Source organism: Aythya marila (genome assembly GCF_965140915.1).
Source record: "Aythya marila genome assembly, chromosome: 3".
Taxonomy (NCBI): Eukaryota; Metazoa; Chordata; class Aves; order Anseriformes; family Anatidae; genus Aythya; species Aythya marila.
In genome coordinates this window covers 11,945,903-11,972,405 of record NC_139044.1, presented here as the reverse complement: position 1 = coordinate 11,972,405, position 26,503 = coordinate 11,945,903, and the positions used below count along the sequence as shown (strand labels likewise).

Sequence of the window (26,503 nt, the reverse complement as noted above, 5' to 3'; positions counted from 1 at the left end):
CCGCGCGCTCCGCGGGGATTGGCGGCGCGGCCGGAAGTGGCGGTTGGGCGCCAAAGCGGGCGGGCTCCTGAGGGGAGCAGAGGCGGCGGGGGGTTGCTCCGTGAGGGCTGAGGGGGGCAGGCCGCGGGAGGGACCCCCCGGGGCTTAAAGGGTCCTCCCGGATCCTCCTGGTGCTCGGAGGGGAACCCTAAGAATTGGAAAGGGGACCCCGGGCTGGGAGGGGGGTGCCAAGTCCTGCAAGTGGGACCCCCAAGGCCTTGGGGGGGGGGGCCCAGGGCCTCGAACGGGGGTCGCAAGGGCTAGAGCGGGGACCTCAAACCTTGAGCAGGTCCCTCAGGGCTCGGAAGGGGGCCTCCGGGGCTGGGAGAGGGACCCCAAATCCTATAAGTGGGGTCTTAAGGCCTGGAGGGGGGCCCAAGGCCTCTAACGGGGGCCCCAAATCTTGAGTACGTTCCTCAGGGCTTGGGAGGGTGCCCCAAGGCTTGGAAGGGGAACCCCAGGTCCTATAAGTGGGGTGTTAAGGCCTGTGTAGGGACCCCAAGGCTTGAGGGAGTCCCCCTGTGTTTTGGAGGGGGACCCCAAGGCTTGGAGGATCTCCCCCCCAGGCTCTCATCCCCAGTAGTGATAATTCATAAATTTTCTGCCCATTGTTACTGCCCCAAGCTGATGCCCCTACAGAAAAATGAGTGCGGATGTCAGGGGAAGGGGGGCTGCCCGGGGGAGAGGCTTCCAGGGGTGGCGAGGCGGATGGAGAGGTGGGTGGAGAGGAGGATGGCGAGGAGGATGGCGAGGACGAGGAGGACAAAAGGCAGAGTGCAAGAGAATGCCCCAAGCTGGTGAGCTGGCTCCTCCCTGTTTTCTGGGCAACCTCTTGTGGCCCGCTTGTGTGCTGGGCAACGGCACTGCTTGCCTTCTGCTGCTTTAAAGAATCACTGACAATAAAATTTGCCAAGTTTTAGTGTCCACATAGCTCTAATCCCAATTTCCATCTCTTTCAGTAACATCTCGACTAGTTCAGTCAACATTGGACCAGTTTATTCCATATAAGGGCTGGAAGCTTTACTTTTCTGAAGGTATTTTTAGACCAAAATTATGTATAGCAAATATCCTATTCTGTTTTCTCTAGAGTGGGTTATAAGTAGAGGGGATAAGTGGAAGAGAAAACATTTGTGTCACATTCATGTGACACAGGTTTTAGTCTTGTAGCACGCTGTAATCTCTGGACTTCAAACACTGGAAAGAAATCTTAAATAGTGTAGAATAGGATCTTTTTTAAGTTGCTCAGTTAGGTATATTCTAGCGTGCGGTCTGTCAAAGGCTGGAATCTGTGTCTCTGTGGAGCTTTTCCTGCCCCTGTGTGGTTGACCTCGGTCATCCTAGAGACAGCTCTTTTATAACACACCTTGTAACAGGACATTACTGTGGGACTGTAGAGATCAGTCATCTTCCTCAGTTCTGGAATACAGAAAGAGAACAGAACAAAAATTGCATTTTTATGTATTTTGTGAAATTGAAATAATTCTTTCTGTCAATCATTAACATAGCATGTTTCTGATTAGCTTATGCTGACAAGTCTCCTTTTGTCCTGAAGACTCAAGCCTTTGAAAAATTTTTCATGCAACGCATTGACCTTTATGATAAGGTAAAATATGTCTGTTTATATACATTGTTGATGCAGTGATGTTAGATAATTTTATTTTCTCTATCAAAGATAATCTACATCACAGATGTGAAACGTTTATGACGTGATTTGGATGTATTGTGTTTATATTTTGAAGTGTATATGGTAATTTTAAATGTTTTGCAGGATGAAATAGAAAGAAAAGGAAGTATCCTAGTGGATTATAAGGACCTGATAGAAGATAAAGAGTTAACTAAATCAATACCAAACATATCTACTGAGTTACGGGATATGCCTCAGAAAACATTGCAGTGTATGGGTCTAGCAATTCACCAGGTAAATGTGAAGTTCTAATCTGTGAGCACACCCCTCATAATGAAAAGAATCTGTGGGATTTTAAGGCAATTACGATATAAAACCAAATTTCTATATTTTTTTCTGTCTTACGGAAATCTTTTGTTCAATCAAAACTCAATAACTTCCATCTCTACGCCATTTCTGTATGGTCTACAAAATCCTGATTTGAAAATTCGTTGGTTTTAGTGTATTTTGCTTAGTCATAGTCAAAGCAGTTGGCTAAAACTAAACGTAGTTCTAACAGTTATGTCAGTGACTTCTAATTCCTGTTTATATCAATGGGCTGTGAGTTACTTGTGCTAGTTATCTGACCTCACATGGAAGAGCCATGCCTGATGGGTGAGTGGTGAGCTGGTGGAAGAATTCCTGGCTCTGTTCAATGTCTCCGAAAGGAGTATTTCACTGCTTGTTGAAAGGCAAATTCTCAGGTGCTTTTGTTCTTGTCAAACAAAACTCTATGCATTGACCAGGAATGAAGACTATTGTAAACACTCACTTTATAATTCAATAAATACAATCTTAAATTCCTTTTAAAATGAATCTTAGAGCTGTTCAGAAGCAGGAAAATGCTGTTTAGTGGGGGTTGCTGGACAGCAGAGAGCTCTTCAGACTTCAGCGGGTCTGACAGTAACTAAACGGTAGCCACTTGAACCCGTGTTGCACAGAATATGAAGTTTGTGCCTGCCTTCCTCTTGTGTCTAGGTGCTAACAAAGGACCTTGAAAGGCATGCTGCGGAGCTGCAGGTGCAGGAAGGATTGCCGCTTGAGGGAGAAGCTGTAATAAATGTGCCTCTCATTCATGCCAGGTAATAGGTGTTGAGTGTTTTTTTTTCTGGAAGAGCTTTTTGCCTCTTCTGTAGTGATCATCAATGTCCATGCATGGTGCTAAAGGCTTATTTAATAGAGAGACTTGCCCCTGTGAAGATATTTCCAGAAGAACAGTCTACATTTTTGCCTTCGCAATATCAGAAGCTGAGGTGCCCTGGTGAGGGCAAAGGCAAAAAGAAACCTGCTTATAAGCTTAAGAAACAGGTTATACCTAGAGAAGTAACTTACAAGTAGAGCAACTATTCTGTGAAACACCTGTTCGTTAAAAACAGCAGTATAGTTATATTTCTGCTGTTTACTAGACAAATTAGGAAAGGATTCAAAAGAATCTAGCCTTTTGGTAGTAAAAGGCTTGCCTTCAAAAAGGAGTTGATTTGGTGTGTACCTAAACTACAGTGGGCAATATTTATTATTCCCTGTATTTGGACAGTGGTAGAGGAAGATTTGTTCTTTCATTTTAGCTTACGTCTATTAAAGGGTTACTGATAGGAAGCTTCCAGAATGTTTCTAATTATTTAACCTTTAACTTGAAATGAAGGAACTGAAATTACACTAATTTTTGAAAAAGCATATACATTCAAGAATCTTAATTGCTGTTATCACTGTGAAAATGTGACTTCCGTTGGTTTCCTAATGAAACACTTTCCTCTTCAGAAAATAGTCTCAGACCTCGGGATTCTGAGGCAGACTGGGGGTATTAGCTCTATTTGAGTTTGATTTATTTTTTCTCTACTGGTTCCAGCAGGTTTTAACACAGCAGGTCAAATTAATTGGGGAGTTTGACAGACTATGATATATTCTTAAGCTTTGTTGCTATAAAACTGCACCCTTTTAATTAGGTACTGAACTGTGTTTCGGAAAACCTGTAGATGAAGAAGGCATCTTTTGGAACACAGACATGAGTCTTTGGTTCTTTTTTCACAAGTCTAAACCCTGCTCTTAACTGGGAATAATTCAAAGGCAGTTATACATGATTATTATTAAGTATTTTCTGTGATTTTGGTAGTCTTGGTTGTTTCCAGGTGTCACTGTACAAACAAAATGTACAGCTGGCAGGGATTCAAAGCCCTGGTAGGGATTCAAATGCTAACTTCTGTGTAGGGTGTACAACTACGACCCGCTAACTCAGCTGAAAAACGTTCGGGCCAACTGCTATGGGAAGTACATCGCCTTGCGGGGTACCGTTGTGCGTGTCAGCAACATCAAGCCACTGTGCACGAAGCTCGCCTTCGTATGTGGCACGTGTGGAGATGTTCAGAGCGTTCCTCTGCCTGATGGAAAATACACGCTTCCGACAAAGGTAAGTTAAAATTGCCCGAGCTCATACTTTCTCCCTCTTGCATTTCTGTGGGGATTTGAAAAATGGCAACGCCAGTCGGCGTTGAAGGATGAGAAAGGGTGGTGAAAGGGGAATTAGTTCTAATATTTAAAGCTAGCCTAAAAATGTGACACATTTAAAAAACAAAACCGGAAAAACTTACCATCCAGCTATGAATTAGTGCATAACCTTGAAAAAAATGTATACTACTGAAACAAAAGCAGTTTGGAGAAACTCCCATAAATCAGGGGATCGTACAAATTACCTGTGTTTGCTCTAACAACTGAGCCAAGGATCAGCTGTCTGTGCTTGATAGCACAGATTTGTTAATTATGTGTTAGTCTGTAGCATTAATTTAATGATTTTTTTCCTTAAATTGTGATAATCAATATTGTTGTCTTGCTTTCTTTTTGAAAAATAAAAAGGCAGTTTAAAACTGCCATTAAAAAAACAACAATTAAGAATGAATTAGAATTAATTCTATTACAGTGCCTTGTACCTGAGTGCCGTGGCCGGTCATTCACCCCTGACAGAAGCTCTCCTTTAACCACAACAGTGGACTGGCAGTCTGTGAAGTAAGCATCTCTCCACCCCTGCACAAAAATGTAATAACCAAAGTAGTCAAAAAGCAACAGGATGGCTCATTCTGTGTTACACTTTGTCATTTTAATCTCCTTACTCTTTTGCAGTAAGTACTTCTCAAAGATTGTTACAAAGCAGTTGTTTTATCACAGAAATAGTGTACTTTGTATATGAACCCTGAACAATGTAATAGTTTCTTGGGAATTCCTCCTAATGTGAGTTCTTTGAGAAATATTACATCTGTGCTCTTTGTAGACTTTCTACATTATTTTTAGTTGCTTCTAATATTTAATAATTCCTTTTAATGAACTGAAAGTCCGTTAGGAAAGCTGTGTTAAATTATTCATCAGCTGTGACACTTGACTTGAACGAACTGAATGTTTCTTTTTGTTTCCTTGCTTCTGCTGTACTGTGACCATGCTGCTCTTGTCCCATAATACACATTCAGGAGAATTTGCTCTGTGTTTTGCTCATCCTGTTAGCTTACTGCAGGTAAGCATTAAGCTTACCTGAGCAGAAACAGAACTCTTACTGCTTTCCTCTGGTTGTGTTCAGATTCTGTAAGCTCATGTGCTCAGTGTCAAGTCTTATAATGCCAAATGTCATCCAAGTGTATTTTTTAAAGAACTTTCCTTAGTAAGTGATTTAGAACTCATTAAAAACAGTACTGACATTCTTGTGAGTAGCTGTAGAGGGTGCTGTTCATCACAGCTTAAGAGAAGCTTTATGCTAAGCTTCTAGGAAAATTTTCAGGACTCTATGTGCAGAGTCAAAATCTGAACCTTTTAAAGAACTTGTTAGCTGCTGGCCTTTTGCAACTACACAGAGCGTGCTGCTGTTCTTGCTGTGGTCTGAGGAACTGCGTGGCATTTTCTAGGGTTAAAATGCCAATTAAGCATTGGAGCTATCATGTCTGACCTCCTAACTTTGTAAATAAAGTCCATCTTATTTCACATACCGTACATATTTCTACATGAACACACCAGTGCTAGAAAATCTGAAGTCCACATCAATTAGTATTTCAGGAGTACGTTGTAACTGTCTTTTGGGGTTGTAGGTATGTTATATGCCCTTTTGCTCAAGTCTGAGTTGAAAAAGCCTGTTTCTCAAGTTCAGCACCGCTGTTTCAGTGTTGATCAGGACATTTCTGGTGCCTCCCTTCTCAGTGTATGCCATTCTCTCTATGCCAGAATCGGTAACACATGGTGTTACCATGTAACGTAACACATGGAGTGAGTGCTTACCACATGTGTTGCAGGGTGCAGGAGCTCATGTCAGATGATCAGCGAGAAGCAGGCCGAATCCCTCGCACAATTGAATGTGAACTGGTTCAGGATCTGGTGGACAGCTGCGTGCCAGGAGATGTGGTCACAATTACAGGGATAGTCAAGGTGTCAAGCACTGAGGAAGGTAAAACACACATCTTGGCATACTTTTTCCTGTGTTTTGTTTTTTTTTCCCCCCCTGGTGATTTCCCAACAGGATGAACAGCCGTCCTCTTTCATTTGAGCTCTCAAAGTTGTAAAAGCGTTAAGTGTGTTTAAGAAGTTCCCAAAGTTTTATACCAAGGTGTCATTTTGAAAAGGCAATCTGCCTCACTGCTCAAGGGGAGCGCTGTCTCAAATGTCCACTGATAGAGGGAGTTTGCCTTTTGCAACCCACTGGTCTATATTTAACTATAGTCTTCAAGTTCCAGTCCTGACGTGGTGTTTTATGGTGGGTCAGCTGATAGTGAAGCCTTCTCTGAACTGCTCACATGGCAGGGGGGCATCCTTATTTCCTGAAGTCTCATCTAGGCTCATCATTTGTTTAATCTTTTTGCTTCAATGCCTCCTTCAAGTTACAGAAAAGCCATCATACAACTGTGAAGGCATATTACCTTTTTCAGTATAGTTCTCCCTAGAGAAATCTTAGAATTGTTGTTTTCCCCAAAAATGAAGAAGCATGTTGTGCGTAGCTGTAATAGAATGAACATACTGCAGGGAACTGCAGTTGGGATTTACTGTGAGCCTGCGTTCACTGCTCAGTTACCATTCTCTGGGAAAAAAAAAAAAAAAAAAAAAAGCAGGTGTCCACCTACTTAAATATGCAAAACAGAGGCTGTAGATATGTCTGCTAAATATTTCTGAATTGCCCTGTGCCGTTTGTAAATAACATCAGCATTAAAAATGCAAAACTTCTTCCTCATTGTCTATCAATCTTTCTAACAGCTTCTAAAAATAAGAATGACAAGTGTGTGTTCCTGTTGTACATTGAGGCGAATTCTGTCAGCAACACTAAAGGACAAAAAATAAAGAACTTTGATGATGAGACTTTTCAGAGATCATTCATGGAGTTTTCACTTAAGGACCTCTATGCTGTTCAAGAAATCCAAGCTGAGGACAACCTCTTCAGGCTCATTGTGAAGTAAGTTGTGTGGCAGCGGTTACTGGGTGTGAGAGACCCTCAGTTCAGATGGAGAAGTGCTTCTCTAGCTGGGCTGTCCCTCAGGTCCTGCCAGTGGAATCAAAGAACACAAAACTGCAGAATCTTTAGAAGGAGGCTTGTAGGTAGTTATTTGATAAAAATCACAACAGTGCAGTGACCGCTGGGAAAACGGTCCTTTGCAGTTGTGCAAACTCAAAAGGCTTTTCATGTTGCTTCAAGTATATCTGGTTATCTAAAAATTTTGAGAAATATGGTACTGTTTTTACATTTAAACTGATTCTAAGAATTCAACAACTAAGCAAAAACGTTGGACTTAGAAAAGTGTTCTGGGACGAGAGAGAGAACGAGTGATTATTTAGTAGTAACGTGAGATCTCTGTTCTGTATGTCACAGTATGCTTTGTTTTTCAGCTCCCTTTGTCCTGCCATCTATGGCCATGAGGTAAGCAGTTTGCCAGCTCTGCTTTGCAACTTCAGGCTGAAATGTTTATGCCACAGTAAACTTCTACAGGATTTGTAAAGTTTCTCGGGGGTGGAGGGAAGGGGCAGGGGCTGTATTTATGGGTGACTTTTCAGTGGTGTTCTAGTGCGTGAACTAACAGGGAGGTGGCAGCCTTATACTTTTGCAACTTTCTTCTGGGATTTAAGCTCAGCCATCCAGAAGAGAGGGGTTACTACAAGCAGTTCTGGGGACCTGTCAGTACTGATCACAATGACCGAATACTGACTATGTTGGTGTGTACTGCCACAGATTGTAAAGGCAGGCTTGGCCCTGGCGTTGTTTGGAGGATGTCAGAAGTTTGTTGATGACAAGAACAGAATCCCGGTTCGAGGAGATCCGCATGTTCTGGTGGTTGGAGATCCAGGATTAGGAAAAAGTCAAATGTTGCAAGTATGAGTTGATTTCTTACTACTGTATGATTGTATTTTTCAGTAACTCCTTGCTACCTTCTTGTGAGCATTGTAGGGTAGCTGCACGAAGACCAAAAGGTTTCTTGGCGGGGCTGGAGATGTGTCTTCAAACAGCATGCCTCAGGTGTAGCGTATAGCACCCAAATGGCTTCCCTGCAGTCCATTCTTTCCAGAGAATCGTCCTGTTAAAACATTTTCAAAGCAGAGATACTTGGTCAAGCCTGTAGACTTTAAAGTACTTTGTGTTGTTGCTGTCCTGCTCTTGTTAGCTCCTTTCACCAACTTCTCTTCTTGATGAGGTGTCTCACTTTATTCATGTAGCTATCCCACTGTCATATAAAACAAGGGCATTTTTAGAACCACCATGCTATTCACCTCCCGTGAGGCTTATTTCCCTCCTCTTTTCCTATTTCTGTGTGGCTGGCCCAGATCTCTGCTCTTCAGGGAAGGGACCTGTTCCTATGCTTGCATCACAGTCCTGGTGGGCTTTTTTTTTTTTTTTTTTTGCAAGACTGCAAAGCCAGTTAACAGCAGAATGTATCTTAAACTGAATGGTTTTAAAGTTCCACGTCTTTGCCTGTGGTTACTGTGAAGCAAAAGGGGGGCAGAGTTTTCCTAGACTTGCGGTATTCTCTATCTCATTAAAGAGACTCAGTTTTTTTTTTAAACATGAATGTGTCATGTGAAGATGTGCCCTGAAATAATTTAACTGAAGTGACAGATGTATGTGTAAGCATCCTGATAAATGATTTTTTTCACTGAATTGGGAATATCTGGTATATAATAAATGACTTTGTGGCTTCTTTCCCCCACATAATACTAAGTAATGCCATTAGCGATAAGACCCTGAGACAAACCTCCTTTCTATCATCACTGCCACAGAAAAAAAAATCACAAGGACAAGAACAGAGCTGTGTCGGAACCGGTTTGTGGTGGGTTTTGTTGGTTTTGTTCTTGTCTTCTGTTTGTTTTTTAATTCAGTTGTCAGTGCCTGTCACTTACCTGGTACTGAGCAAATATGCTTTGGGTGTTATCTTCTGAATAAAACAAGTAAACAAAGTTAATTTTCCCAGTAAATCTCTAATGATAACTGCTTTCTAAACAAACTTAACCGCAACATGCCTGTCTTTTGCTAGTCCTTTCAAAGCTTAAGCTGTTTTCTGGATACTAGGGGCATGGCAGAGACGAGGCCTCTCCTTCAACCTGTAGTTGTGGAACAAACGATGCTTCCCCCCCCCGAAGCAGCTTCTGTTGGCCAGCCAGATAAGATGTTAGCCTAAATAAGCCCTGGAGCCTGAAAATACAGAAACTGTGTATCTGCAATTCTGTGATGGATTGGATGTTCACAAGCTTTTCCACACACTTTGGGTGCAGGTGTTGAGCCCCAAGTCCAAGTAGTTCTGATAACACAGTAGGTGTGGCTAAGTACAAATATTGCGACAAAAATTGTGCAGAAATGTGTCTTTTGGGTTGCAAGGAGTTACAGCTTTACAGTTGGGCTATGTTAAATGGAAAGAAACAGATTTGGTTTTGCTTTGTACTGTTTCTCTAGAGTAAGGCTTATGAGAAAAAGTGTTTTTTCTTTATTCCAGGCAGTGTGTAACGTTGCTCCTCGAGGTGTGTATGTTTGTGGTAATACTTCCACCAGCTCTGGCCTGACTGTCACACTGTCTAGAGATGGTGCTTCGGGAGATTTTGCCTTGGAAGCTGGTGCTTTAGTGCTCGGAGATCAAGGTAATGTTTGTAATGCCATAGGTTTCGTATGAACAAACGTGGTGATGGGAGGTGCTGCTGGGTCAGAGGTTGTTAACTACAGTGCTTGCTTAATTGGGGATTAAAGATGTAAATCTGAAGTATGGTAGTGGCTTTCCCAATCTGGGAAGTTGTGAGCTTCTCCAGTGACTTCTCCAGAAGTGGTTCCTGCTTTCTTAGGGCTTAGGATGTGTATAAAACTTCAGTTCTGCAATCTGCATACCAGTGTCATTTCACGTGGTGAAGAACTAGGATTTCCTTCATGAGAAATCTCTGACTTAAAGGCACCTACTGGAGTCTTACTGTTTTTGAAAAATAGCTTGCTTATGAAGTTGGCCATTTATTTCTGCTTTTACAAACTGCTTGTTTTGGCATCTTAATGAGTAGCCAAGACACTGCCTCTGCAAGCCAAGCCAGCTTTGTAATGATTCAGCTGCAGCAGCTTGGAACAGAAACAGACCTTGCTGAAATGGAGGCTTGGTCAAAGATCTTCTGCAGTACCTAGACTCTGAGTGGAGTTCTGATGTTGCACTGGATTGTGGCATCCACTTGTCCATTAGTTAACGTGTTTCCTAATAAGCCTTTGTCCTGTTTTGTTTCCAGGTATTTGTGGAATAGATGAATTTGATAAGATGGGAAGCCAACACCAGGCTCTGCTGGAAGCCATGGAACAGCAAAGTATCAGCCTTGCCAAAGCTGGCATTGTTTGCAGCTTGCCAGCCAGGACATCTATCATTGCTGCAGCAAACCCCGTTGGAGGGCATTATAACAAAGCCAAAACGGTGTCTGAGAACTTAAAGTGAGCACTTTTTGAAATGCTGCTTATATAATCCAAATTCGGGAGCAGGTGCTTCAGGCAGTCTTGCAGTTGGGTTTAATTGACTTCTAGTTTCCTGGAGCTTGAACACAAGCTTGTTGTAATAAATTTTCATGTTGTTTTAGGAGATAAATTGCTGTTTTGCTTTATCCTGAATGAAAAGGACACAGTTCTCTAAATATTTTTGAAGCAGAGCAGAATTGCTGTTGTTTTTCTACATTAATACAAGGATTGTGTGGTTTTCTTGTCTTTACTTTAGAATGGGGAGTGCTTTGCTGTCAAGATTTGATTTGGTTTTCATTTTGCTGGACACCCCAAATGAAGATCACGATCACTTGCTGTCCGAGCACGTGATGGCTATCCGAGCTGGAAAGCAGGCAGCGTGCAGCAGCGCCGTTGTGAGTCGTGCCAGCCTGCAGGATCGCTCTGTTCTTGAAGTTGTTTCCGATCGGCCACTGCTTGAAAGGCTTAAGGTAGGACTTGTCCTGTGACGGTTGCAGTGCCTGTTTCTGTGACGCTCCTTACAGTGGGACCTGGCAACCTCAACCTGCTGTCTTCCGTCTCCTACTCCCATTCTTCTCATCACAACTGGCTCTGAATTCAAGAAGTATTAAGGCCCCAGCCACCAGTTTCTGCAAGTAGCTATTTATTTATTGTAGCTGCCATTATCCGCCATGCTGGAGTTGCCAAAATTGTGCCAATTCACATGGAAAGAGTTTAACAGCTGAGTTGCTTTTTTCCTTCTGTTTGTTCTTATTTGGGGTAGAGGGAAGGTATTCTGTGTGAAATCGAATTTGCTGTATTAGATTTCAGTAAGGAGCTACAGAACTAGATTGGGTGTAATAATTTTACATTACATGCTGTGAAATACTGAATCTCAGTAAAGCAGTGTAAGTGCTTGGACAAGTATTTGGACATCTGCAGACTGAGATAGATTGAGGAATTTGGGAAGAACTGATATTTTATTACTAAATTTCAGTGGTTAGTTTCAGGGCTGATATTGCTAAATGCCAGGTCTCCGAGAAATAAACCCCTCTGGGAGCTAAATCCTTGCACTCTGGGAAATGTGAAGGCTTATACTTCTATAGAGGTGTATACTGTAACAATTGGGAAATTGTACTTTCCCTTTCTGAGAGAATTCTTGACATATCTAGGTGACCTTTGACACTAACAAGTGGAAATTAATAGCTGCTGCTCCTTGTTCTGAAATGGCATTGTCTTAACACAGTGTAGGGACTTTAAAAGAACACAGCTCACATGTGGCACCATGTTCAGAGCTTCATGAAGATTTCATCAGATAAAGCCTAGATGATGAAATTTTTATGTTAAAACTTGTATGTTATAGGATTCTGACAGAAAATCCAAAAATCTAAGACTTCTGTTTGTAATTGGGTTAGATCTCACCAGGAGAAAACTTCGATGCCATTCCACATCAGCTGCTGAGGAAGTACGTCGGATACGCTCGGCAGTACGTTCACCCAAAGCTATCTCCAGAAGCTGCTCAGGTCCTCCAGGAATTCTACCTTGAGCTTCGGAAGCAGAACCAAGGAGCAGACAGCACACCAATCACCACGAGGCAGCTGGAGTCACTGATTCGACTTACTGAGGTAAATTCAAGCTGTGGTACTTAAGGGTTGAAAGCAAAAAGATTATTCCTGAACTGATACTGATATCCCGTATTTTCTCACAGCTTTTTTTTTTTTTTTTTTTTAAGATATAAGAGACTTACAAATGCTTAAGAGCTACTGTTGTTTAAAGCCTCTTAAGAGGTAAAGCACCCTTAAGGGGGTAGAAATAAAACCTATCATGCTCTCCTAAAAGGAGAGCAAGTAGGTGCAGGCAAAGACAAGCTGCTGCCCATCTTGAACTCAGAGTGTTCCTGCTTTCCATAACACTAACACAATGTTATTAAGGCATATTATGCTGCTTCCCAGGAATGCGCTATTAAAAAGCAAATGAACTCTAACCTGGTGATAATGTGTGTTTGAAGGACGTGATGTTGAAATGCTGTAAAAAGTAGAGGGCTTGTCATCTTAATCCTGTAGGCTCAGGCTTCATCTCTGTGCTTCCAAATCTTGTGCTTGTTGTATCATTGTGTGCATGGGGCAGGGCTGTAGCCTTTCCTCACATCAGGTTTAGTACCTTAAATATACCTTTCTGTGTTGTTTTTGTTTTAAGGCACGATCAAGGCTGGAATTAAGGGAGAAATGTACCAAGGAAGATGCTGAGGATGTAATAGAAATAATGAAATACAGGTAATACACGGTGCTTTAAAAATAAAGCATCTTGGTGTTATTCGAAGACTTATTTTTTTAATACTGACAGGCAAACACGGTGAAGAGAAGACTTTACCAAATTTAGGCCTCTGTTATTAACATTCAGAGTTGTTAACACTTGTTTAAAAATTGACAGCAGCCCAAAGTTGAATGCTATCACTTCAACTTCTGAGCTGTGTCACCAAAGCAGTCAGGAATATCAGTGCACAGTAACTTAGAGATGAGGTGCTGCCAGAAATTTTTGTCTCCTGTGCTCACTGCCTATTGTTGCTGTTGAACAAATTAAGTTTAAAAGTGATTTGGGCAGATGCTTAATCTACGTTCCCTAGATAGGAAGTCATCCCCTAGGAATAAAAGCATCTCAAGCAGTTATGTTTCAGGAAGGAACTTCATGCATTTTTATTCTTACTTCCCATTCATATGTTTATTTTAGCATGCTGGGAACCTACTCGGATGAGTTTGGGAAACTGGACTTTGAACGTTCCCAGCACGGGTCTGGGATGAGCAATCGGTCCCAAGCAAAGAGATTTATTTCTGCCCTCAACAGCATTGCGGAAAGAACTTACAACAACCTCTTTGAATTGCAACAGCTTCGGCAGATTGCGAAGGAGCTACAGATACGAGTAAGTATGGAAATCAAGCATCTCTTCAAAAAGAGCAGCCAAAATTATTTATTGTGTATTTATTTATTTAGGCCGTTGTTGTGTCTGTTCTATTTGTGAGCAGTGAGGTTTCTGCTTGGCCTTCACTGGCCCAGATGCGCCCTTTGGGTTTTTGGTTCTGCTTCAAGCATCCGAATGCTGTAACTTGGTGGGAACATCATGTAGGACATGTGGCCAGAGATGTATTTATCCTGTAACAGGTTTATATGCTGTACTTGTGAGGGAGGCTTCAGCTAAACAAAAATATTGATAGTTATTTCTACTTCTTGTTTCATGGTCAAAAGCTTCAAATGCCAATGTAGAAGTTTTGAAATTGGAGTGTTAAAGTGAGAAGTAGCGACCAGGAATTTCTTTGTATGGAACTTACTGTGGCCAGTAATGCTGTTCTTCTCTTACGTGGTCGACCTACCCTGGTCTGCTGGGGAAGATGACTTCAGTTCCAAACTTGTCCAGATGTGGGCTGTACATAGGATATTTGGTGTGATTCCCGTCTGACAGAATGTTACTGCCCTCAGGATGCGTTATTGCCCACTCTTCTCAAATGAACATTCATTTAGCAACTAGTTACTTGTAGCTAACTGAATTAATTCTAATTTTGACTTCCTACAATATTTTTTTGCCCATTCAATGTTCTAGATATGGAATAAATACTTTGAAATCAATGAGAACTGTAGAAATTGTACTTGTATTTTCCGTTTGTTTCAGAACTTGGATAAATACATACATTACTCTGCATAGTTCACTAAGTAATGTGTAAATACTGCAATTCTTTTAAATTGTTGATGTTGCTTTGTACCAGATAAAATGTAATACTTTCAGTCTGATATTTCTTTGTCTTTTTCCTCCAGGTATTTGATTTTGAAAGCTTTATTCAATCCCTAAATGATCAGGGTTATCTTTTGAAAAAAGGCTTGAGAGTTTATCAGCTTCAGACTATGTGAAGAGAGAGACTGGGTTTCTGAACTTTGAGACACAACCAAAGTATCTGGAATGGGCTGGTGGACACAGCAATAAAGCATCCTGAATTGCAGCCTGCCACAGAAGCTGATGCAGCGTTGCTTACCTCAGGTGCAAGATTCTTGTTTGGGAACTGGTAATGCCAGCAGGCTTGCCTGAAGCTGTTGTGGGACAAACTGTGGTGTGATACTGCTGCTGGACTCACCCTGTAGGTGTAGCTCTGCTAGCCCAGATGATCACAGTAACAAATGTTGCTTCTAAACTTAGTGATGTTCTACCCACAGGTTTTAAAAAAGCAATCTTTCATGAGAGAACAATGTCAGTTGTGTTTTTAGCACTGTAGGTCGTCTGAGGAATTTAATATGTAGAAAAGTTTCCCAAAATTTGGGAACCATCATGTTGAGCCAGTGCAGCTTTATAACAGTAAAAGGTGATACCTTATTGAAACTGATTTGGTTTTCTGATTTGTAAGTCTGTATTTATTGGTCTTTGAGATTTTATTTGCAGTGCAAGTCTAACTTAAGGTCTCCTTACAGTATTTAATGTGTAAAAACAGGAATTGAATTTTTATTTTTTCATTAAACTTATACATTGATAAATTTGTTAAAATTTATTGAGTTATTTATTCAAGAGATATAGTAACAGTGAACAGGGGTGTGGGTATTAACAGCTATTTCACAATGCATTCATGTTACGTGTTGTATGTGTTTAACTCTGTTCCTGCCACAGCAGGATGTCTGTTCCACGAAGTGCTCTGTACAATTATGAAATCAGGATCATGGTCTACTCCAATAAAAGGGCAGATTCTTAATTTTTTTTTTTTAATGCTTACCCACAGCTGAAACAATGTGTTGCTGATGCTTCTGTTTTCTCCCCTCCTATTTCTAAGATGTTTAAATACATAAAGATGTATAAGAAAGTAGGCTTCACAATTTCACCTTTTCCAGTAAGTGACTTTTCTTAAATTTTGTACAAAACAACCTAGGGCAGGGGGGCATGAGAGACAAAACGCTGAATGGGGATTTCAGAGGCAGGGTTCTGCCTTACCTAGCCTTGCTCTCTGAAGTTCCGCTTGTCCTGTCTTTCAGCACTATTGAGAAGTTTGACTCCCTCTTCTTTGTTCCCTCAATCTGCTATTGATACGCGCTCAGATTCTCCCCCATAACCTTCTTTTCCAGGCTCAGCAGTCCCAGTCCTCTGTCCCCATATTATCCTTTCATCATCTTTCCAGGGACTCTCTCCTGCCCATCCCTCTCAGACAAGGGAGCCCACACCTCGATGTAAGGAAGATTTTTACCTCTCCCTGCTCCAGTCCCCCTGCTTAACCCAGCCCTTGCTGCCTTGTTGGCTCAGGGTGAGCTTGGTATCCCCTTGGATCCTTCCCTGCTGAGGTGCTTCCAGGTGGTCAGCCCCAGCCTGTACTGCTGCCTGGGCTTGTTCCCTCCCAGGTGCGGGACTTTGTTTCTTTGCTCAGCTTCATCAGTATTCTGCCAGCCCAACTCCAGCCTGCTGGGGTCCCTCTGCATGGCAGCGTGGCCATTTGGTGTCATCTCCACATCTAGAAGGTGTTCACAGGTCTAGTTCCCCATTATCTACCTTCACTCCCCTTTTCCACTGAGGGGTGCCTCCCCCTTGGTGTGCCAGAAGCAGGACGTTATCGAGGTCAGAGAGCAAGCAAACTGCATTTCTCAACTGTCTTTCACCCTGGGGGCAAAAAGAGGTTAGCAGCTTACTGTGACAGGTTGCTGGTTCAGGGTTTTCAGTTCTTTTACCAGTTGCTGAATATTACAGGTAATCAGGGTGGGTGAGCACAGGGGGTCCTGCCTCAATTGGGGCTGAGCCGAGCCCAGCAACGAGTTAAAACCCTTCTATGCAGGGAAGGGTGGCAGGGACAAGCACCTCACAAGAGCTAACAGAGCAAACTCTCCTTCGTTACCTTCGAGCCAAAGCAAACCCGGCTGAGAGCCCTCCGAGCCCGCACCGAGCACCTCTCCTCATAACCCCCCCAAAAAACCCCGGGGGGCTGCAGCGGGGCTCGCCCCTCATGGCCGCCCCCTCCCTCCCTCAGGTAGGGCGGCTCCCTGCTTGCCGTAAAGCGGCGGGGGCGGCCGCAAAACGCCGCCAAACCCCGGCCTTCCTCCCCTTTTCCCCTCCTCCTCCTCCTCCTCCTCCTCCTCGTCGTCCCGGTGCGCGGCCGCACGGCGCCGCCCGCCCGCCCGCCCCCTGTCCCCGGGCCCATGGCGGCGGCGGGAGGCCGCTGGGTCGGGCGGGCAGGGCCGCAGCGCGGGTAGCGGGCGCCTCGCACCATGCTGGCCGCCGCTTGGCTCGGCAGGGGGCTCTGGGGGCTCCTCCGCACCGCGGGGAGGAGGCGACCGGGAGACGGCGGCGGTGGCACCGGTGGTGGAGGTGGCGGCGGAGGGGCCAGGGCTTTAGGGAGCCCGCCCGGGGCTGGGGGGCGGCGCCATGGTGGTGCCGGCGGCGGGTTCTGCCTCATGGGGGGGGGCGGCCTGGGGCAGCCCCCGCGGCTCCTCCGCCACCGCCAGCGGCCGCCGCCGCCACCGCCTCTCCCCCCGCCGCCCTTCCCCGCCGCCGCCGCCGCCCTCTGGAGCCGCCTCGGGCACCCCAGGGCCGGCAGCGGGGGCCCCGCGCCGCAGGAGCCGTGCCGGGAGAGGAGCGCGGCGGGGCGCTGCGCTGAGCTGGTGCGTGGGGGGGTGGGGGGGTGGTAGGGGGGTCGTTCTGTCAGGGGAATCTGTCGGGGGGGTCGTTCTGTCGGGATCTTCTGTCGGGGAGTGTTTCTGTCAGGGAAATCTTCTGTCAGATTGTTTCTGTCAGGGGAGTCTTCTGTCGGGGGGGTCTTTCTGTCAGGGAAACCTGTTAAGGAAATCTGTCAGGGGAGGTCTTTCTGTCAGGGGGGGATCTTCTCTCAAGGGGAGTATTTCTGTCATGGGAATCTTCTGTCAAGGGGGTCTTTCTGTCAGGGAAATCTGTCAGGGGGTCTTCTGTCGGGGAGTGTTTCTGTTAGGGGAATCTTCTGTCAGAGGGGGTCTTTCTGTCAGGGAAATCTCAAGGAAATCTGTCAGGGAACTCTTCTGTCAGGGGGAGTATTTCTGTCAGGGGAATCTTATGTTGGGGAGGCGTCTTTCTGTCAGGGGATCTTCTGTCAGGGTGGTCTTTCTGTCAGGGAGAGTATTTTTGTCATGGGACTCTTCTGCTGGGGGGTCTTTCTGTCAGGGAAACCTGTCAAGGGAGGTCTTTCTGTCAGAGGATCTTCTGTCAGGGGGAGTATTTCTGTCAGGGGAATCTTTTGTCGGGGAGGGTCTTTCTGTCAGGGAAATATCAAGGAAATCTGTCAGGGAAATCTGTTGGAGGGGGTCTTTCTGTCAGGGGATCTTCTGTCAGAGTATTTCTGTCAGGGGAATCGTATGTTGGGGTGGGGTCTTTCTGTCAGGGAAATCTTCTGTCGGAGGGGCTCTTTCTGTCAGGAAAATCTCAGAGAAATCTTCTGTCAGGGAGGTCTTTCTGTCAGGGGGAGTATTTCTGTCAGGGAATCTTATGTTGGGTAGGGTCTTTCTGTCAGGGGAACCTGTCAAGGAAGTCTGTCAGGGGAGGTTTTCTCTCAGTTGTGTCTTCTCTCGTGGTGCCCTATTTGCCAAACCAAAGCCTTGGTTAATGTTTACCGCTCAGGTGCTTTGTGCCCTGCCCAAATGGCAGCTTGCTGCCAACATCTGCAGGGCTTCCCTGCCTCAGCCCCCTGTTTACCTTGACTGCTGTCATTACGTGCTAAACGAGGATCTGCCTTCCTGGCCTGAAGTTTCTCCTTTCTTGCTTTGCAGTATGAAAACCCATGGACGATCCCAAACATACTGTCAATGGCGAGGATGGGTCTGGCGCCAGTCTTGGGCTATTTGATCGTTGAAGAAAATTTCAACGTTGCACTCGGTGTCTTCGTTTTGGCTGGCGTAACAGATTTGGTACGTTTGCATTGGTTTGGAGATGCTTTGGGGATAGCCTGGGGTGTGGTGACCCCATCGACGTACGTTGGAATTGAGAGAATAGAATAGGAATGAGTAAATTATAGGAACAGACACGTTTTTATGCTCATCGTTTTCTAGAAATGCTGTACGTGTCCTTTGTGACACTGTGGTGAGCTCCTGTACCTTGGTGCTGGTGGAGCAGTGGGGTTAGCCGGGTGGGTTCCTTCCCATCCCCATGTGGGAACTGTCCAGCCAGTGCTCATGCACCCAGAGGTCTGTTGAGATGTGCACTTTAAGACATCTTCTTCATTTTTCTTTGAAATAATGAGAACTGAATATCTCTGAAGGCTTCCAGAATCTGGAATGCAACATGGGGGGGAAAAAAAAGTGATACAAGTATCAGCTAACAGGTGTCATATCTCATCAAACTTAAACTAGCTGTCCTGTGTCATGTCATTCAGGACATCTTTCTGTAACAGAAGCACATAAAAGCTGTTGTATTCTTAGCTCTTTAATACAAAAATATTGAATTGTGTTTTTCCTAGTTGGATGGATTTATTGCACGAAACTGGGCTAATCAGAAATCAGCCTTGGGAAGTGCTCTTGATCCTCTGGCAGATAAAATTCTCATCAGCGTGCTCTACGTAAGCCTAACTTGTGCAAATCTTATCCCAGGTGAGAAAATGTCATTACTTGCCAATGCTGTGTTAGGTACAGAAGTTAATCCTATGTGTGATAATATTTCTTCTGTTTCTGGAAGGAAAACTCTGTATTGCTCAAAACTTTAGTTTTGCCAGTTAGTTGTACTTTGTTATTTGCTGCTGTTACATACTTGAACAAAAAACACACCTCTGTCCCCCGCCCAGATCTACACATCAAAAAGCATTGCTGCTGTTTTCAAGTGCAATTTCTTCAAAGCAATAGTAGTCAGTAGGTATATCAAAAGATTTCTCAGGACGGATTGATTTAAGACTTCACATGAAACCCTTTCAGAAGTCTCATTAAAAATCTTCAGTCGTACCTAGAAGTTGTTTAGAAGTTGAAGGTGGCTATTTCTTCTTGCTTCATGTGTTGTGCTCTTTTTGTTTCATTTTGTTCTTAGTCGTGGACGTGATTTTTCACTAGATCCTGTTGGCTTGGTTTTTCAGTTTCACTGACTTCCATGATCATTCTGAGGGATGTAGCACTCATCGCTGCTGTTTTTTACGTGCGATACAAAACTCTCTCTCCACCAGTAAGTTTGTAGCGTTAAACAAAATTATATGAGCATGTAATCATTTTTTACTGTGATTGAATCTTATTTTAACATACTTTACGTGTATATAAAATGAGTAAGCATTAACAAGTTGTAACCAATAGATTTTTCCCTCTTGATGGTTGCTCAAAACATGGGTTGATAGCTTAAGAGGTGTATTAAAACAAATCTGCTAGAATTGCCTTTTTTCCCCTTTTCTCTCCTAACAGAGAACACTCAGCAGGTATTTTAATCCCTGTTATGCTACAGCCCAACTAAAACCAACATTCATTAGCAAGGTAAGAGTAATAACTCATTAGAAAAGATAAATTTCTCCATAGCTGGGGCGAGCTGTAGTTTGGTGGGAGGAAGCTGTTTCCTGCTGCTGCTGAGTGCAGTTTCAATCTAGTGCCAACTAATTTGGAGGCAACTTCAAATGTGTAAGATAGTTTGTTAAAAGAAGTTTTAAAACATTTTTTTTCTGGTACTTTTTAAGTAGTAGTATATAGACTTTTACTTAAACAAGTATTAAAAGTGTATAGTGGTATTCCTTGGAGAGTGCTCTTCATTTTGGTCACATTTCTAATTTTGCTTTTATCAGATGAATACAGCTGTTCAGCTACTTCTGGTGGCAGCGTCTTTAGCAGCTCCTGTTTTCGATTATGTGGACAGCATCTACCTGCAGACATTATGGTAACTCGTCTCTTCGTTCTTTTTCCAGATAATTTAATGTACTCCTTACGAAACTGGTAATTGAGGTTAATCTAATTGTGTGGAACAAAAAAACTGTGCCCAAATGATGTCATAGACCCCCTATGGCTGAATTTTTGCACGTTTATTCTCAACTGACACAGCAGCTATATATTTATTGGCACTTATTTTGAGACTAGGTAAGATCTAGGAATAACAGCTAAGAAACAAGTCTTGAGAGTAGACACGGTGCAAAGTGTATGTTCAGATTAGTATAAAAGAAGAGTGAGAAGAAAAGCTGTATGTGTTCTGTGTATGTTCGTGCCATTAGCGTCCCTAGAGAAACAATCTTGATAACAGTAAAACAGACAGGAGGTATTTTCTTCTATTTTATGCTCTACCTGCTATCCTGAAATCTTGGTTTCTGAAGCCTCTTTAAATAAAGTACCTGAAGAAGTCAATGATTCCTCCTGGGCTATAGAGAGGAAGGGGAGAAAAGGGAAGAGATCAAATGAAAACAGGCCACCAGGGGTGTACTTCTTTAAATAATGGCCTTTCCCGTCACTGTCATTGCAGACCTGAACAATTAATTGTGGCATTATTTATCCTCAGCTCTTAGGCAAGAGTCTGGAACAAAGAGGCAGAACTGCAGATGGCTGCATTACTTCGTAACTTGGTTTAAAGTAGTGAAAGATCCAGCGTTACTTGCCTTTTTTAAAAAGCAAACAAAACAGAAAAACAGCCTCAAAGCTTTTAAGGAGCTAGGAACCTTTATCTTAACAGTCAAGTGTGTTTTTCATCCCGTTGGAAAGCCGGACCCAAAACTGCCTCTGTGAAAGACGCTTTCCTTGCTATTTCTCTGGGACTCTTGAGAGAGTTCCCGTATAGTGAGTAATGAAGAAATGTGAGGTGTAACTTACCAGGATGCTGTAGGAATGCTCCAACAATGATGTCAGCGAGCCTGGCAGTGGCAGCGAGGGGCAGGACTGTAACAGTGACTCACAAGTGAACGGTGCCAGCCTTTGACAGAGAGGAGCACTGCTCATTTAGAAATTCCTAATGCCCGGGAAGGGAAAAAAAGAGGCCAAATACAAAACTTGAGCTTTAGCTTTGGTGCTTGTTGAAATACTAAGTTCAAGTATTTCCTATTATCTGAATGCTCCCCTTTTGTGCAGCCAAGGGATAGGTTCTCACATCAGTCACTTCCCACGCTGGTAAAAATTCTGCAGGCTACAAACTGAAGCAGATGATTGTCTCTTCCCTTCTTTAAAACAAGTGTTAACATTTACTGTCATAACTCGGGACTCACCTGACTTACAGGAACTCTTTCTCCCAAAGGTGCATCACAGCGTTCACGACAGTAACATCTGCGTACAGCTATTACCACTACGGCCGAAAAACGGTTCAGGTGATAAATAACAAATGAAGTATTGCTGAAGGGACCGTGTCTGGGCAGGCTGGTTTGCTGTACTGCAGAGGATGGTTGTAATTCAACTGGGCTTTGGATAGAAACCTGTTTTTCTGCTTAAACCATGGTAACACAATGAAGTGAAGTTTGAACATGTACTGTGTATATAAATAGAGAATTTTCAATGTATTTTTAATTTGTTTAAAATTAAGGTTGTTTACAAAATCAAATAAAAAATATTCTTAAAGACACAGGTCACTGGTTGCTGCCATGTGCATTTTGAGTACTTTCATACTGGTGTTGAAGTCAGAAGTAGGCACTTTTCTCCAGCTGTTTCGCCATCTTCGTGCAACAAACTGAACAATTTTGAGAAGAAAAAGCAATTTTAAAGCAAATTTGTACCTCAACCTAAGTCAATAAAGCAGCATTGCTTATTAGGACTTAATGACACATTTCAGCTTGCAGCAGGAGACAGAATATTATCGAGGAGCAGAATCTCTAGAAATTTAAGGCGGAGTAAGAGGAAGCATTATCTCATTTTCCATGGTGATACAGACAGGCCATTGAAGGGTTATTACTTCCCCTTGCCCCTTCCCCTCTGCTCATATTTACTTTATTTTTTAATAGGAGCAAATATTCTCACCAGAGGAGTGTTTTGAGTCTGGGAGTGGTTAGCTGTGCATTGAAGAGTCTGTAGCCAAATTAGGCACGGAGATACATTCCTCTTACTACAGTACTAATTTCTAGTGATTGGAACAAATGGCATCTCCTGTGTTTCCAGCTCCACTGGAGAAAGTGAGCGTGTTAACAGTTCTCCAAATCAACAGAGAAACTGAAAGAAAATAATAGATGCACATCCTGGTGATTTTTCCTGTTCCTCCAGATTTAAGAGGTATATAGCAATCCTACTCAGATACAGGCACCTGGTCCGTGTTCTTTGCCAGTTCTGTGCTTTCAGAAAGATACAGAATAAAGTATGGAGCAGAACAGTCTGTATTGATCATAATTTATTTTTTATATTTTAGAGCAACGCGTGATATTTCTTGTATGTCATAAAAGTACAACAATGAAGGGCTTAAATATTTGAAATCAGGTGGTATATGATGCTGCTGTAGTAACAGAAGAACATTTGCTATAGGCATTTCCTTTGAGAGCATGTAGGCTCTTTTGTGACTGTATATGCCTGTACATACAAAGCATTTTAATATTTTTTATATTTGAACTTGTATAGAGTGGTGCACAGCGAAAACACTTGATTTTTATTAGTACCTCTTTCTGAACTGTCCCCACGTTTTGTGGTTTACCTTGTGTCTTACAACAAAGGGATACAAAGCACATTGTATGGAAGTTTCCTTAAAATACCTGAATATTTAGTAAAAATGGAACATTTTAACAGAAGTACAGTTCAAGATGCAGAGATTTATTGCACTGCATCGGGTCATTCCTCTAAGGTTGTGTCTTCTGGGGGATGGTTTTTTTTTTTTTTTAATTCATGGATAACTTTGAAACATTGCATTGTCAGGGCGTGGAAAAATAGTGGTGATAATAGCAAATGTTATAGTTACGTTTGTGAATGTGTAATAGCGAAGGGATGACAGTGAAGGATCCATGCTGGTGTGCGTCACTACTTGTGTTGGTCAGTCAAATGTACGATTGCCTGGCAGCGTGTGCCTAAACATTTGTCTTAAATAAAGTTCTTGTAGAGCTGCTGTGTTTCGAGGTGCGGATTTGGTTGGTGCTTGATGCTTACTGTGGGATGGCTGGAGCACACGATCCCTCACCCACCCGTGAGGAGGAACATCACCCACCACTTTGCTACCTCGGGCACGGCTCCGTGCCGGCTCCAACCCCGACACCCTGAGCTCCTCCTGACGAAACCACGAGCTCCTCCTCACCCACAGATCTCGCTTTCACCCTGCCAGGAAGGCGAGAGCCTCAGCTTCCCACCCCGAGCTGCCAGCAGCGGCCACCACCCCGAGCCCCGGCCGCCAGGCGCCAGCCGAGAGCCGGCGGCGGGGCGGGCCGAGGCGCTGGGGCCGCCCCTCCAACATGGCCGAGCAGCCCCAGTCCCACCAGTCCCACCAGTCCCACCAGTGCCAGGCGCTGGGAGCGGGCTCGGAGGGCTGTAAAGCACTGGGTGCCCTGCTCAGCGGCATCGCGCAGGCCGCCTACCACGGCAACGCGGCGCTGACGGCCGAGCTGCTCCGCGGGCAGCTCTACCCCGAGGCGGCCCCTGAGGAGTTCGCGGCCCTGCGAGCCAAGATGGGCGGCCTCCTGCAGGTACCCCCGGGGGCTGGGGGCTCGGGGGGTCCCCACGGCTCGGCACGGGGCTGGTCGGGGGGGTCCCGTGAGGAGGAGCGGGAGATTGGGTCTGGTTTTGGGTGTGTAACGCCCGCATCCCGCTATGTAGCAGCCAGCGTCTTATATTGTGCGGGTTTTCTTTCTAAGACCTTCTTTGGCATCTTAAATAAAGCTGCAGCATCTGCTTTGTCCTCTATCAGTACCTGCTGTTACCTTATGCTCCTTCTTTTACTAAAGATCATTCATCTCTCCTTAACAACCCTATATGTTAAGTTACAGCTCTCTAAGAAATACTTGGAATTACCTTGGATCATTTTGTATGGCAGGAAGATATCAAAAAAAAAAATAGAAGATACCGGCTTTATTTCTCTCTATATTTTTATTTCTCTTTATATTTTTATTTCTCTCTATGTTTTTATTTCTTACAAGGTCAAAAGCATGTATTCTACTCAAAAGGTAAACGACTGTAAAACATCTTTCTGTTGTTTCTCCATCCCTAACTTTGTATCAGGGGGTGGTATCTTAGCACTAACACACGTTAGCACAGCAGGTGCTGCTCTAATTCCTGACCACAGGGCAGCAGCCATCAGCTCCAGCTTAATCTTTCATAATTACACCGTGCTCACAGCACCGTTAGCAGCAGCACCCCCTGTTTGTCCATAAGGTAAGGAACCGTGTATGTGAAACGTACCACTTTGATTTGTAATTTCTTTACTGTTGTTCACACCTGAAGACATCTGCCTTGGTAGCCACAGCAGTCAGATCTGCCCGCTATCCTGCGAGATGCACTATGCCAATTGAGCAGTGTGTTGTTGCCAAAATCCACCCCAAACCATTCTATGATTCAAAAGGTGGTTTTCTTATCCCCTTTTGGCCATATCCATTGCCTCTTCTGACAACTGCAGTGCTTTCTGGACTTCTCTGTCAGGTTGCTGAATAACTCAAAAAGAGGAAGAGAAACAGAAAGACTGTAGCTCCTGGGTCTAAATTGTCTCATGAAAAGATCAGTTGAGTGTCAGAGGTGAATGAAGGAAGCAGCTTGGTCTGCATAGCCAGGAGTAGCGAGTGAGGGGAAGCAGGGTGTGAGGTGATTTCTTTCGTCAGTTCACTGAAGAAAAACAAAATCAATGTCAGTTTGTACAGTGGGCAGCAAACTGGAGTTCCTCAGACCCACCGTCTGTACTCTGTTCCCTCTTAGGGGGTGATGGTGACTGGCATTACTAATGCCTCGCAAGTGTCATGTCCTGATTCCTTGGCTTAAAGCCAGGATGTTTCGAGTCCTACTCGGCAGCCACAGGACCAGTGGGAGACAAAACAAAAAGCCATGAACTGAACTTTCTGCTTTACCGTATTCTTTAAAAAAATAGGTGAATACTTTGTATGTTTTTTCTTTCCATACTGTGTATTTTGGCTAATATTTCAACCTTTTTCTCTGGATTTTCTAGATTAGAATTTCTGATTCACTCATATGGTTTATTTTTGAAATTGGTTTCCTCTAAATCTGTGTAAGCCAGATTTTACTGTTACTCGCTGTCCTCTGTTCTGGTGGCTATTTTCAGATGTGACCCTTCTTATTTTTGACCCACCTGTTCTTCATAGATTGTTAGGTGTTTTCTTGAGGTGCTTTTGATTACCTGTGACAGATGACCAGCAAATACAAGTAGTATTTTTTTCTACTCATTTCAATGCAGTTCTATAATGTAGTAACTTCAGATAAATGCTAACTTCATAGGAATGTTCTCCAAACTCTATGCATGCACTGTTTTTACAGAAACATGTAGCTCCTTAGCCATGACTGGAGTGTGACAGCTGCTCAGCCAAAATGATGTATTTGAGGCTAGAAGAAAAACCAGTGCCACATCCAGAGGAAATAGCTAGAGAAACTTTGCAAACATAGTTGATAGATTTGGAATTTGATGAGGATGCTAGCACTTACTTTCTGCTTTTATGTAGAGTCCGTAGTTTCTTTAATGATCAAATTCAGCTGATACCCTGAAAATGCTGACATGAATATTGCCACCTGAATCTGAAACTCTGATTCTTGCAGGACTTAAGACTTTCTGGTTGTGTCTGTGGGTGTTCGTATTTTCCCTTTCAAAGCCAGGTCTTATTCAAGCACAGTTGAGTTGTTCTTTACATGATGTTAATTCAGGCCCCAGAAAACATGATTAAAAAAATTGTGAGATGTTTATTCATTGTTGTAACACCAGCATACAGGTCAGGAGCCTGGCAGTCTGATGGGGGAAGGATTTCATGTTCCCCAGGTGCTGCTTTAAGAACCAGAACTGGTAACACCTGTGGCCTTTGAGGTCACACCTTCCAATTCAAGGTAGCATCTCGCTGTTATCAGGTGTGTGTCTGCTTGCCTTTATGCGCAGAGCTCTGCTC

The 26,503-nt window shown here is 43.7% G+C and overlaps 3 protein-coding genes across 6 annotated transcripts in view; all 3 read left to right on the top strand.

The window, feature by feature from the left end:
* Positions 1–320: 320 nt before the first annotated feature.
* On the top strand, positions 321–15,313 carry MCM8 (minichromosome maintenance 8 homologous recombination repair factor). Its single transcript, XM_082757602.1, has 18 exons — positions 321–836; positions 999–1,073; positions 1,560–1,642; positions 1,808–1,957; positions 2,681–2,784; positions 3,908–4,106; positions 4,614–4,699; positions 5,965–6,116; positions 6,917–7,112; positions 7,544–7,574; positions 7,884–8,024; positions 9,637–9,778; positions 10,400–10,595; positions 10,873–11,086; positions 12,011–12,220; positions 12,792–12,868; positions 13,323–13,512; positions 14,400–15,313. Exons 1-18 carry the CDS (start codon positions 683–685, stop codon positions 14,490–14,492), a joined length of 2,493 nt encoding a protein of 830 aa, XP_082613728.1. The 5' UTR covers positions 321–682; the 3' UTR covers positions 14,493–15,313.
* A 1,378-nt stretch (positions 15,314–16,691) lies between these two features.
* CRLS1 (cardiolipin synthase 1) lies at positions 16,692–22,068 on the top strand. The gene is made up of 7 exons (XM_082757603.1): positions 16,692–17,207; positions 18,342–18,479; positions 19,028–19,157; positions 19,631–19,716; positions 19,947–20,015; positions 20,318–20,409; positions 21,745–22,068. The coding sequence occupies exons 1-7, from the start codon at positions 16,815–16,817 to the stop codon at positions 21,830–21,832; spliced, it is 996 nt and encodes a 331-aa protein (XP_082613729.1). The 5' UTR covers positions 16,692–16,814; the 3' UTR covers positions 21,833–22,068.
* Positions 22,069–23,848: 1,780 nt separating this feature from the next.
* Positions 23,849–26,503, top strand: part of COMMD1 (copper metabolism domain containing 1) — a 76,990-nt gene continuing 74,335 nt past the window's right edge. For 2 of the 4 annotated variants that reach the window (XM_082756903.1, XM_082756900.1), the window contains exon 1: positions 23,849–24,094. In XM_082756903.1, coding sequence (XP_082613029.1) covers positions 23,864–24,094 — 231 coding nt within the window. In that variant the 5' untranslated portion in view covers positions 23,849–23,863. The remainder of the gene's footprint in view (positions 24,095–26,503) is intronic. The other 2 variants (XM_082756901.1, XM_082756902.1) reach the window with 1 other exon arrangement.

Bases quoted from the DNA above. Each gene is read 5' to 3' on its own strand.
- MCM8 (XM_082757602.1), top strand. From the start codon at position 683: ATGAGTGCGGATGTCAGGGGAAGGGGGGCTGCCCGGGGGAGAGGCTTC. The intron at 7,113-7,543 runs GTAAGTTGTGTG...TTTGTTTTTCAG, and splicing joins CTCTTCAGGCTCATTGTGAA to CTCCCTTTGTCCTGCCATCT. The intron at 12,869-13,322 runs GTAATACACGGT...TGTTTATTTTAG, and splicing joins ATAGAAATAATGAAATACAG to CATGCTGGGAACCTACTCGG.
- CRLS1 (XM_082757603.1), top strand. From the start codon at position 16,815: ATGCTGGCCGCCGCTTGGCTCGGCAGGGGGCTCTGGGGGCTCCTCCGC. The intron at 18,480-19,027 runs GTACGTTTGCAT...TGTTTTTCCTAG, and splicing joins TGGCTGGCGTAACAGATTTG to TTGGATGGATTTATTGCACG. The intron at 20,410-21,744 runs GTAACTCGTCTC...TTTCTCCCAAAG, and splicing joins ATCTACCTGCAGACATTATG to GTGCATCACAGCGTTCACGA.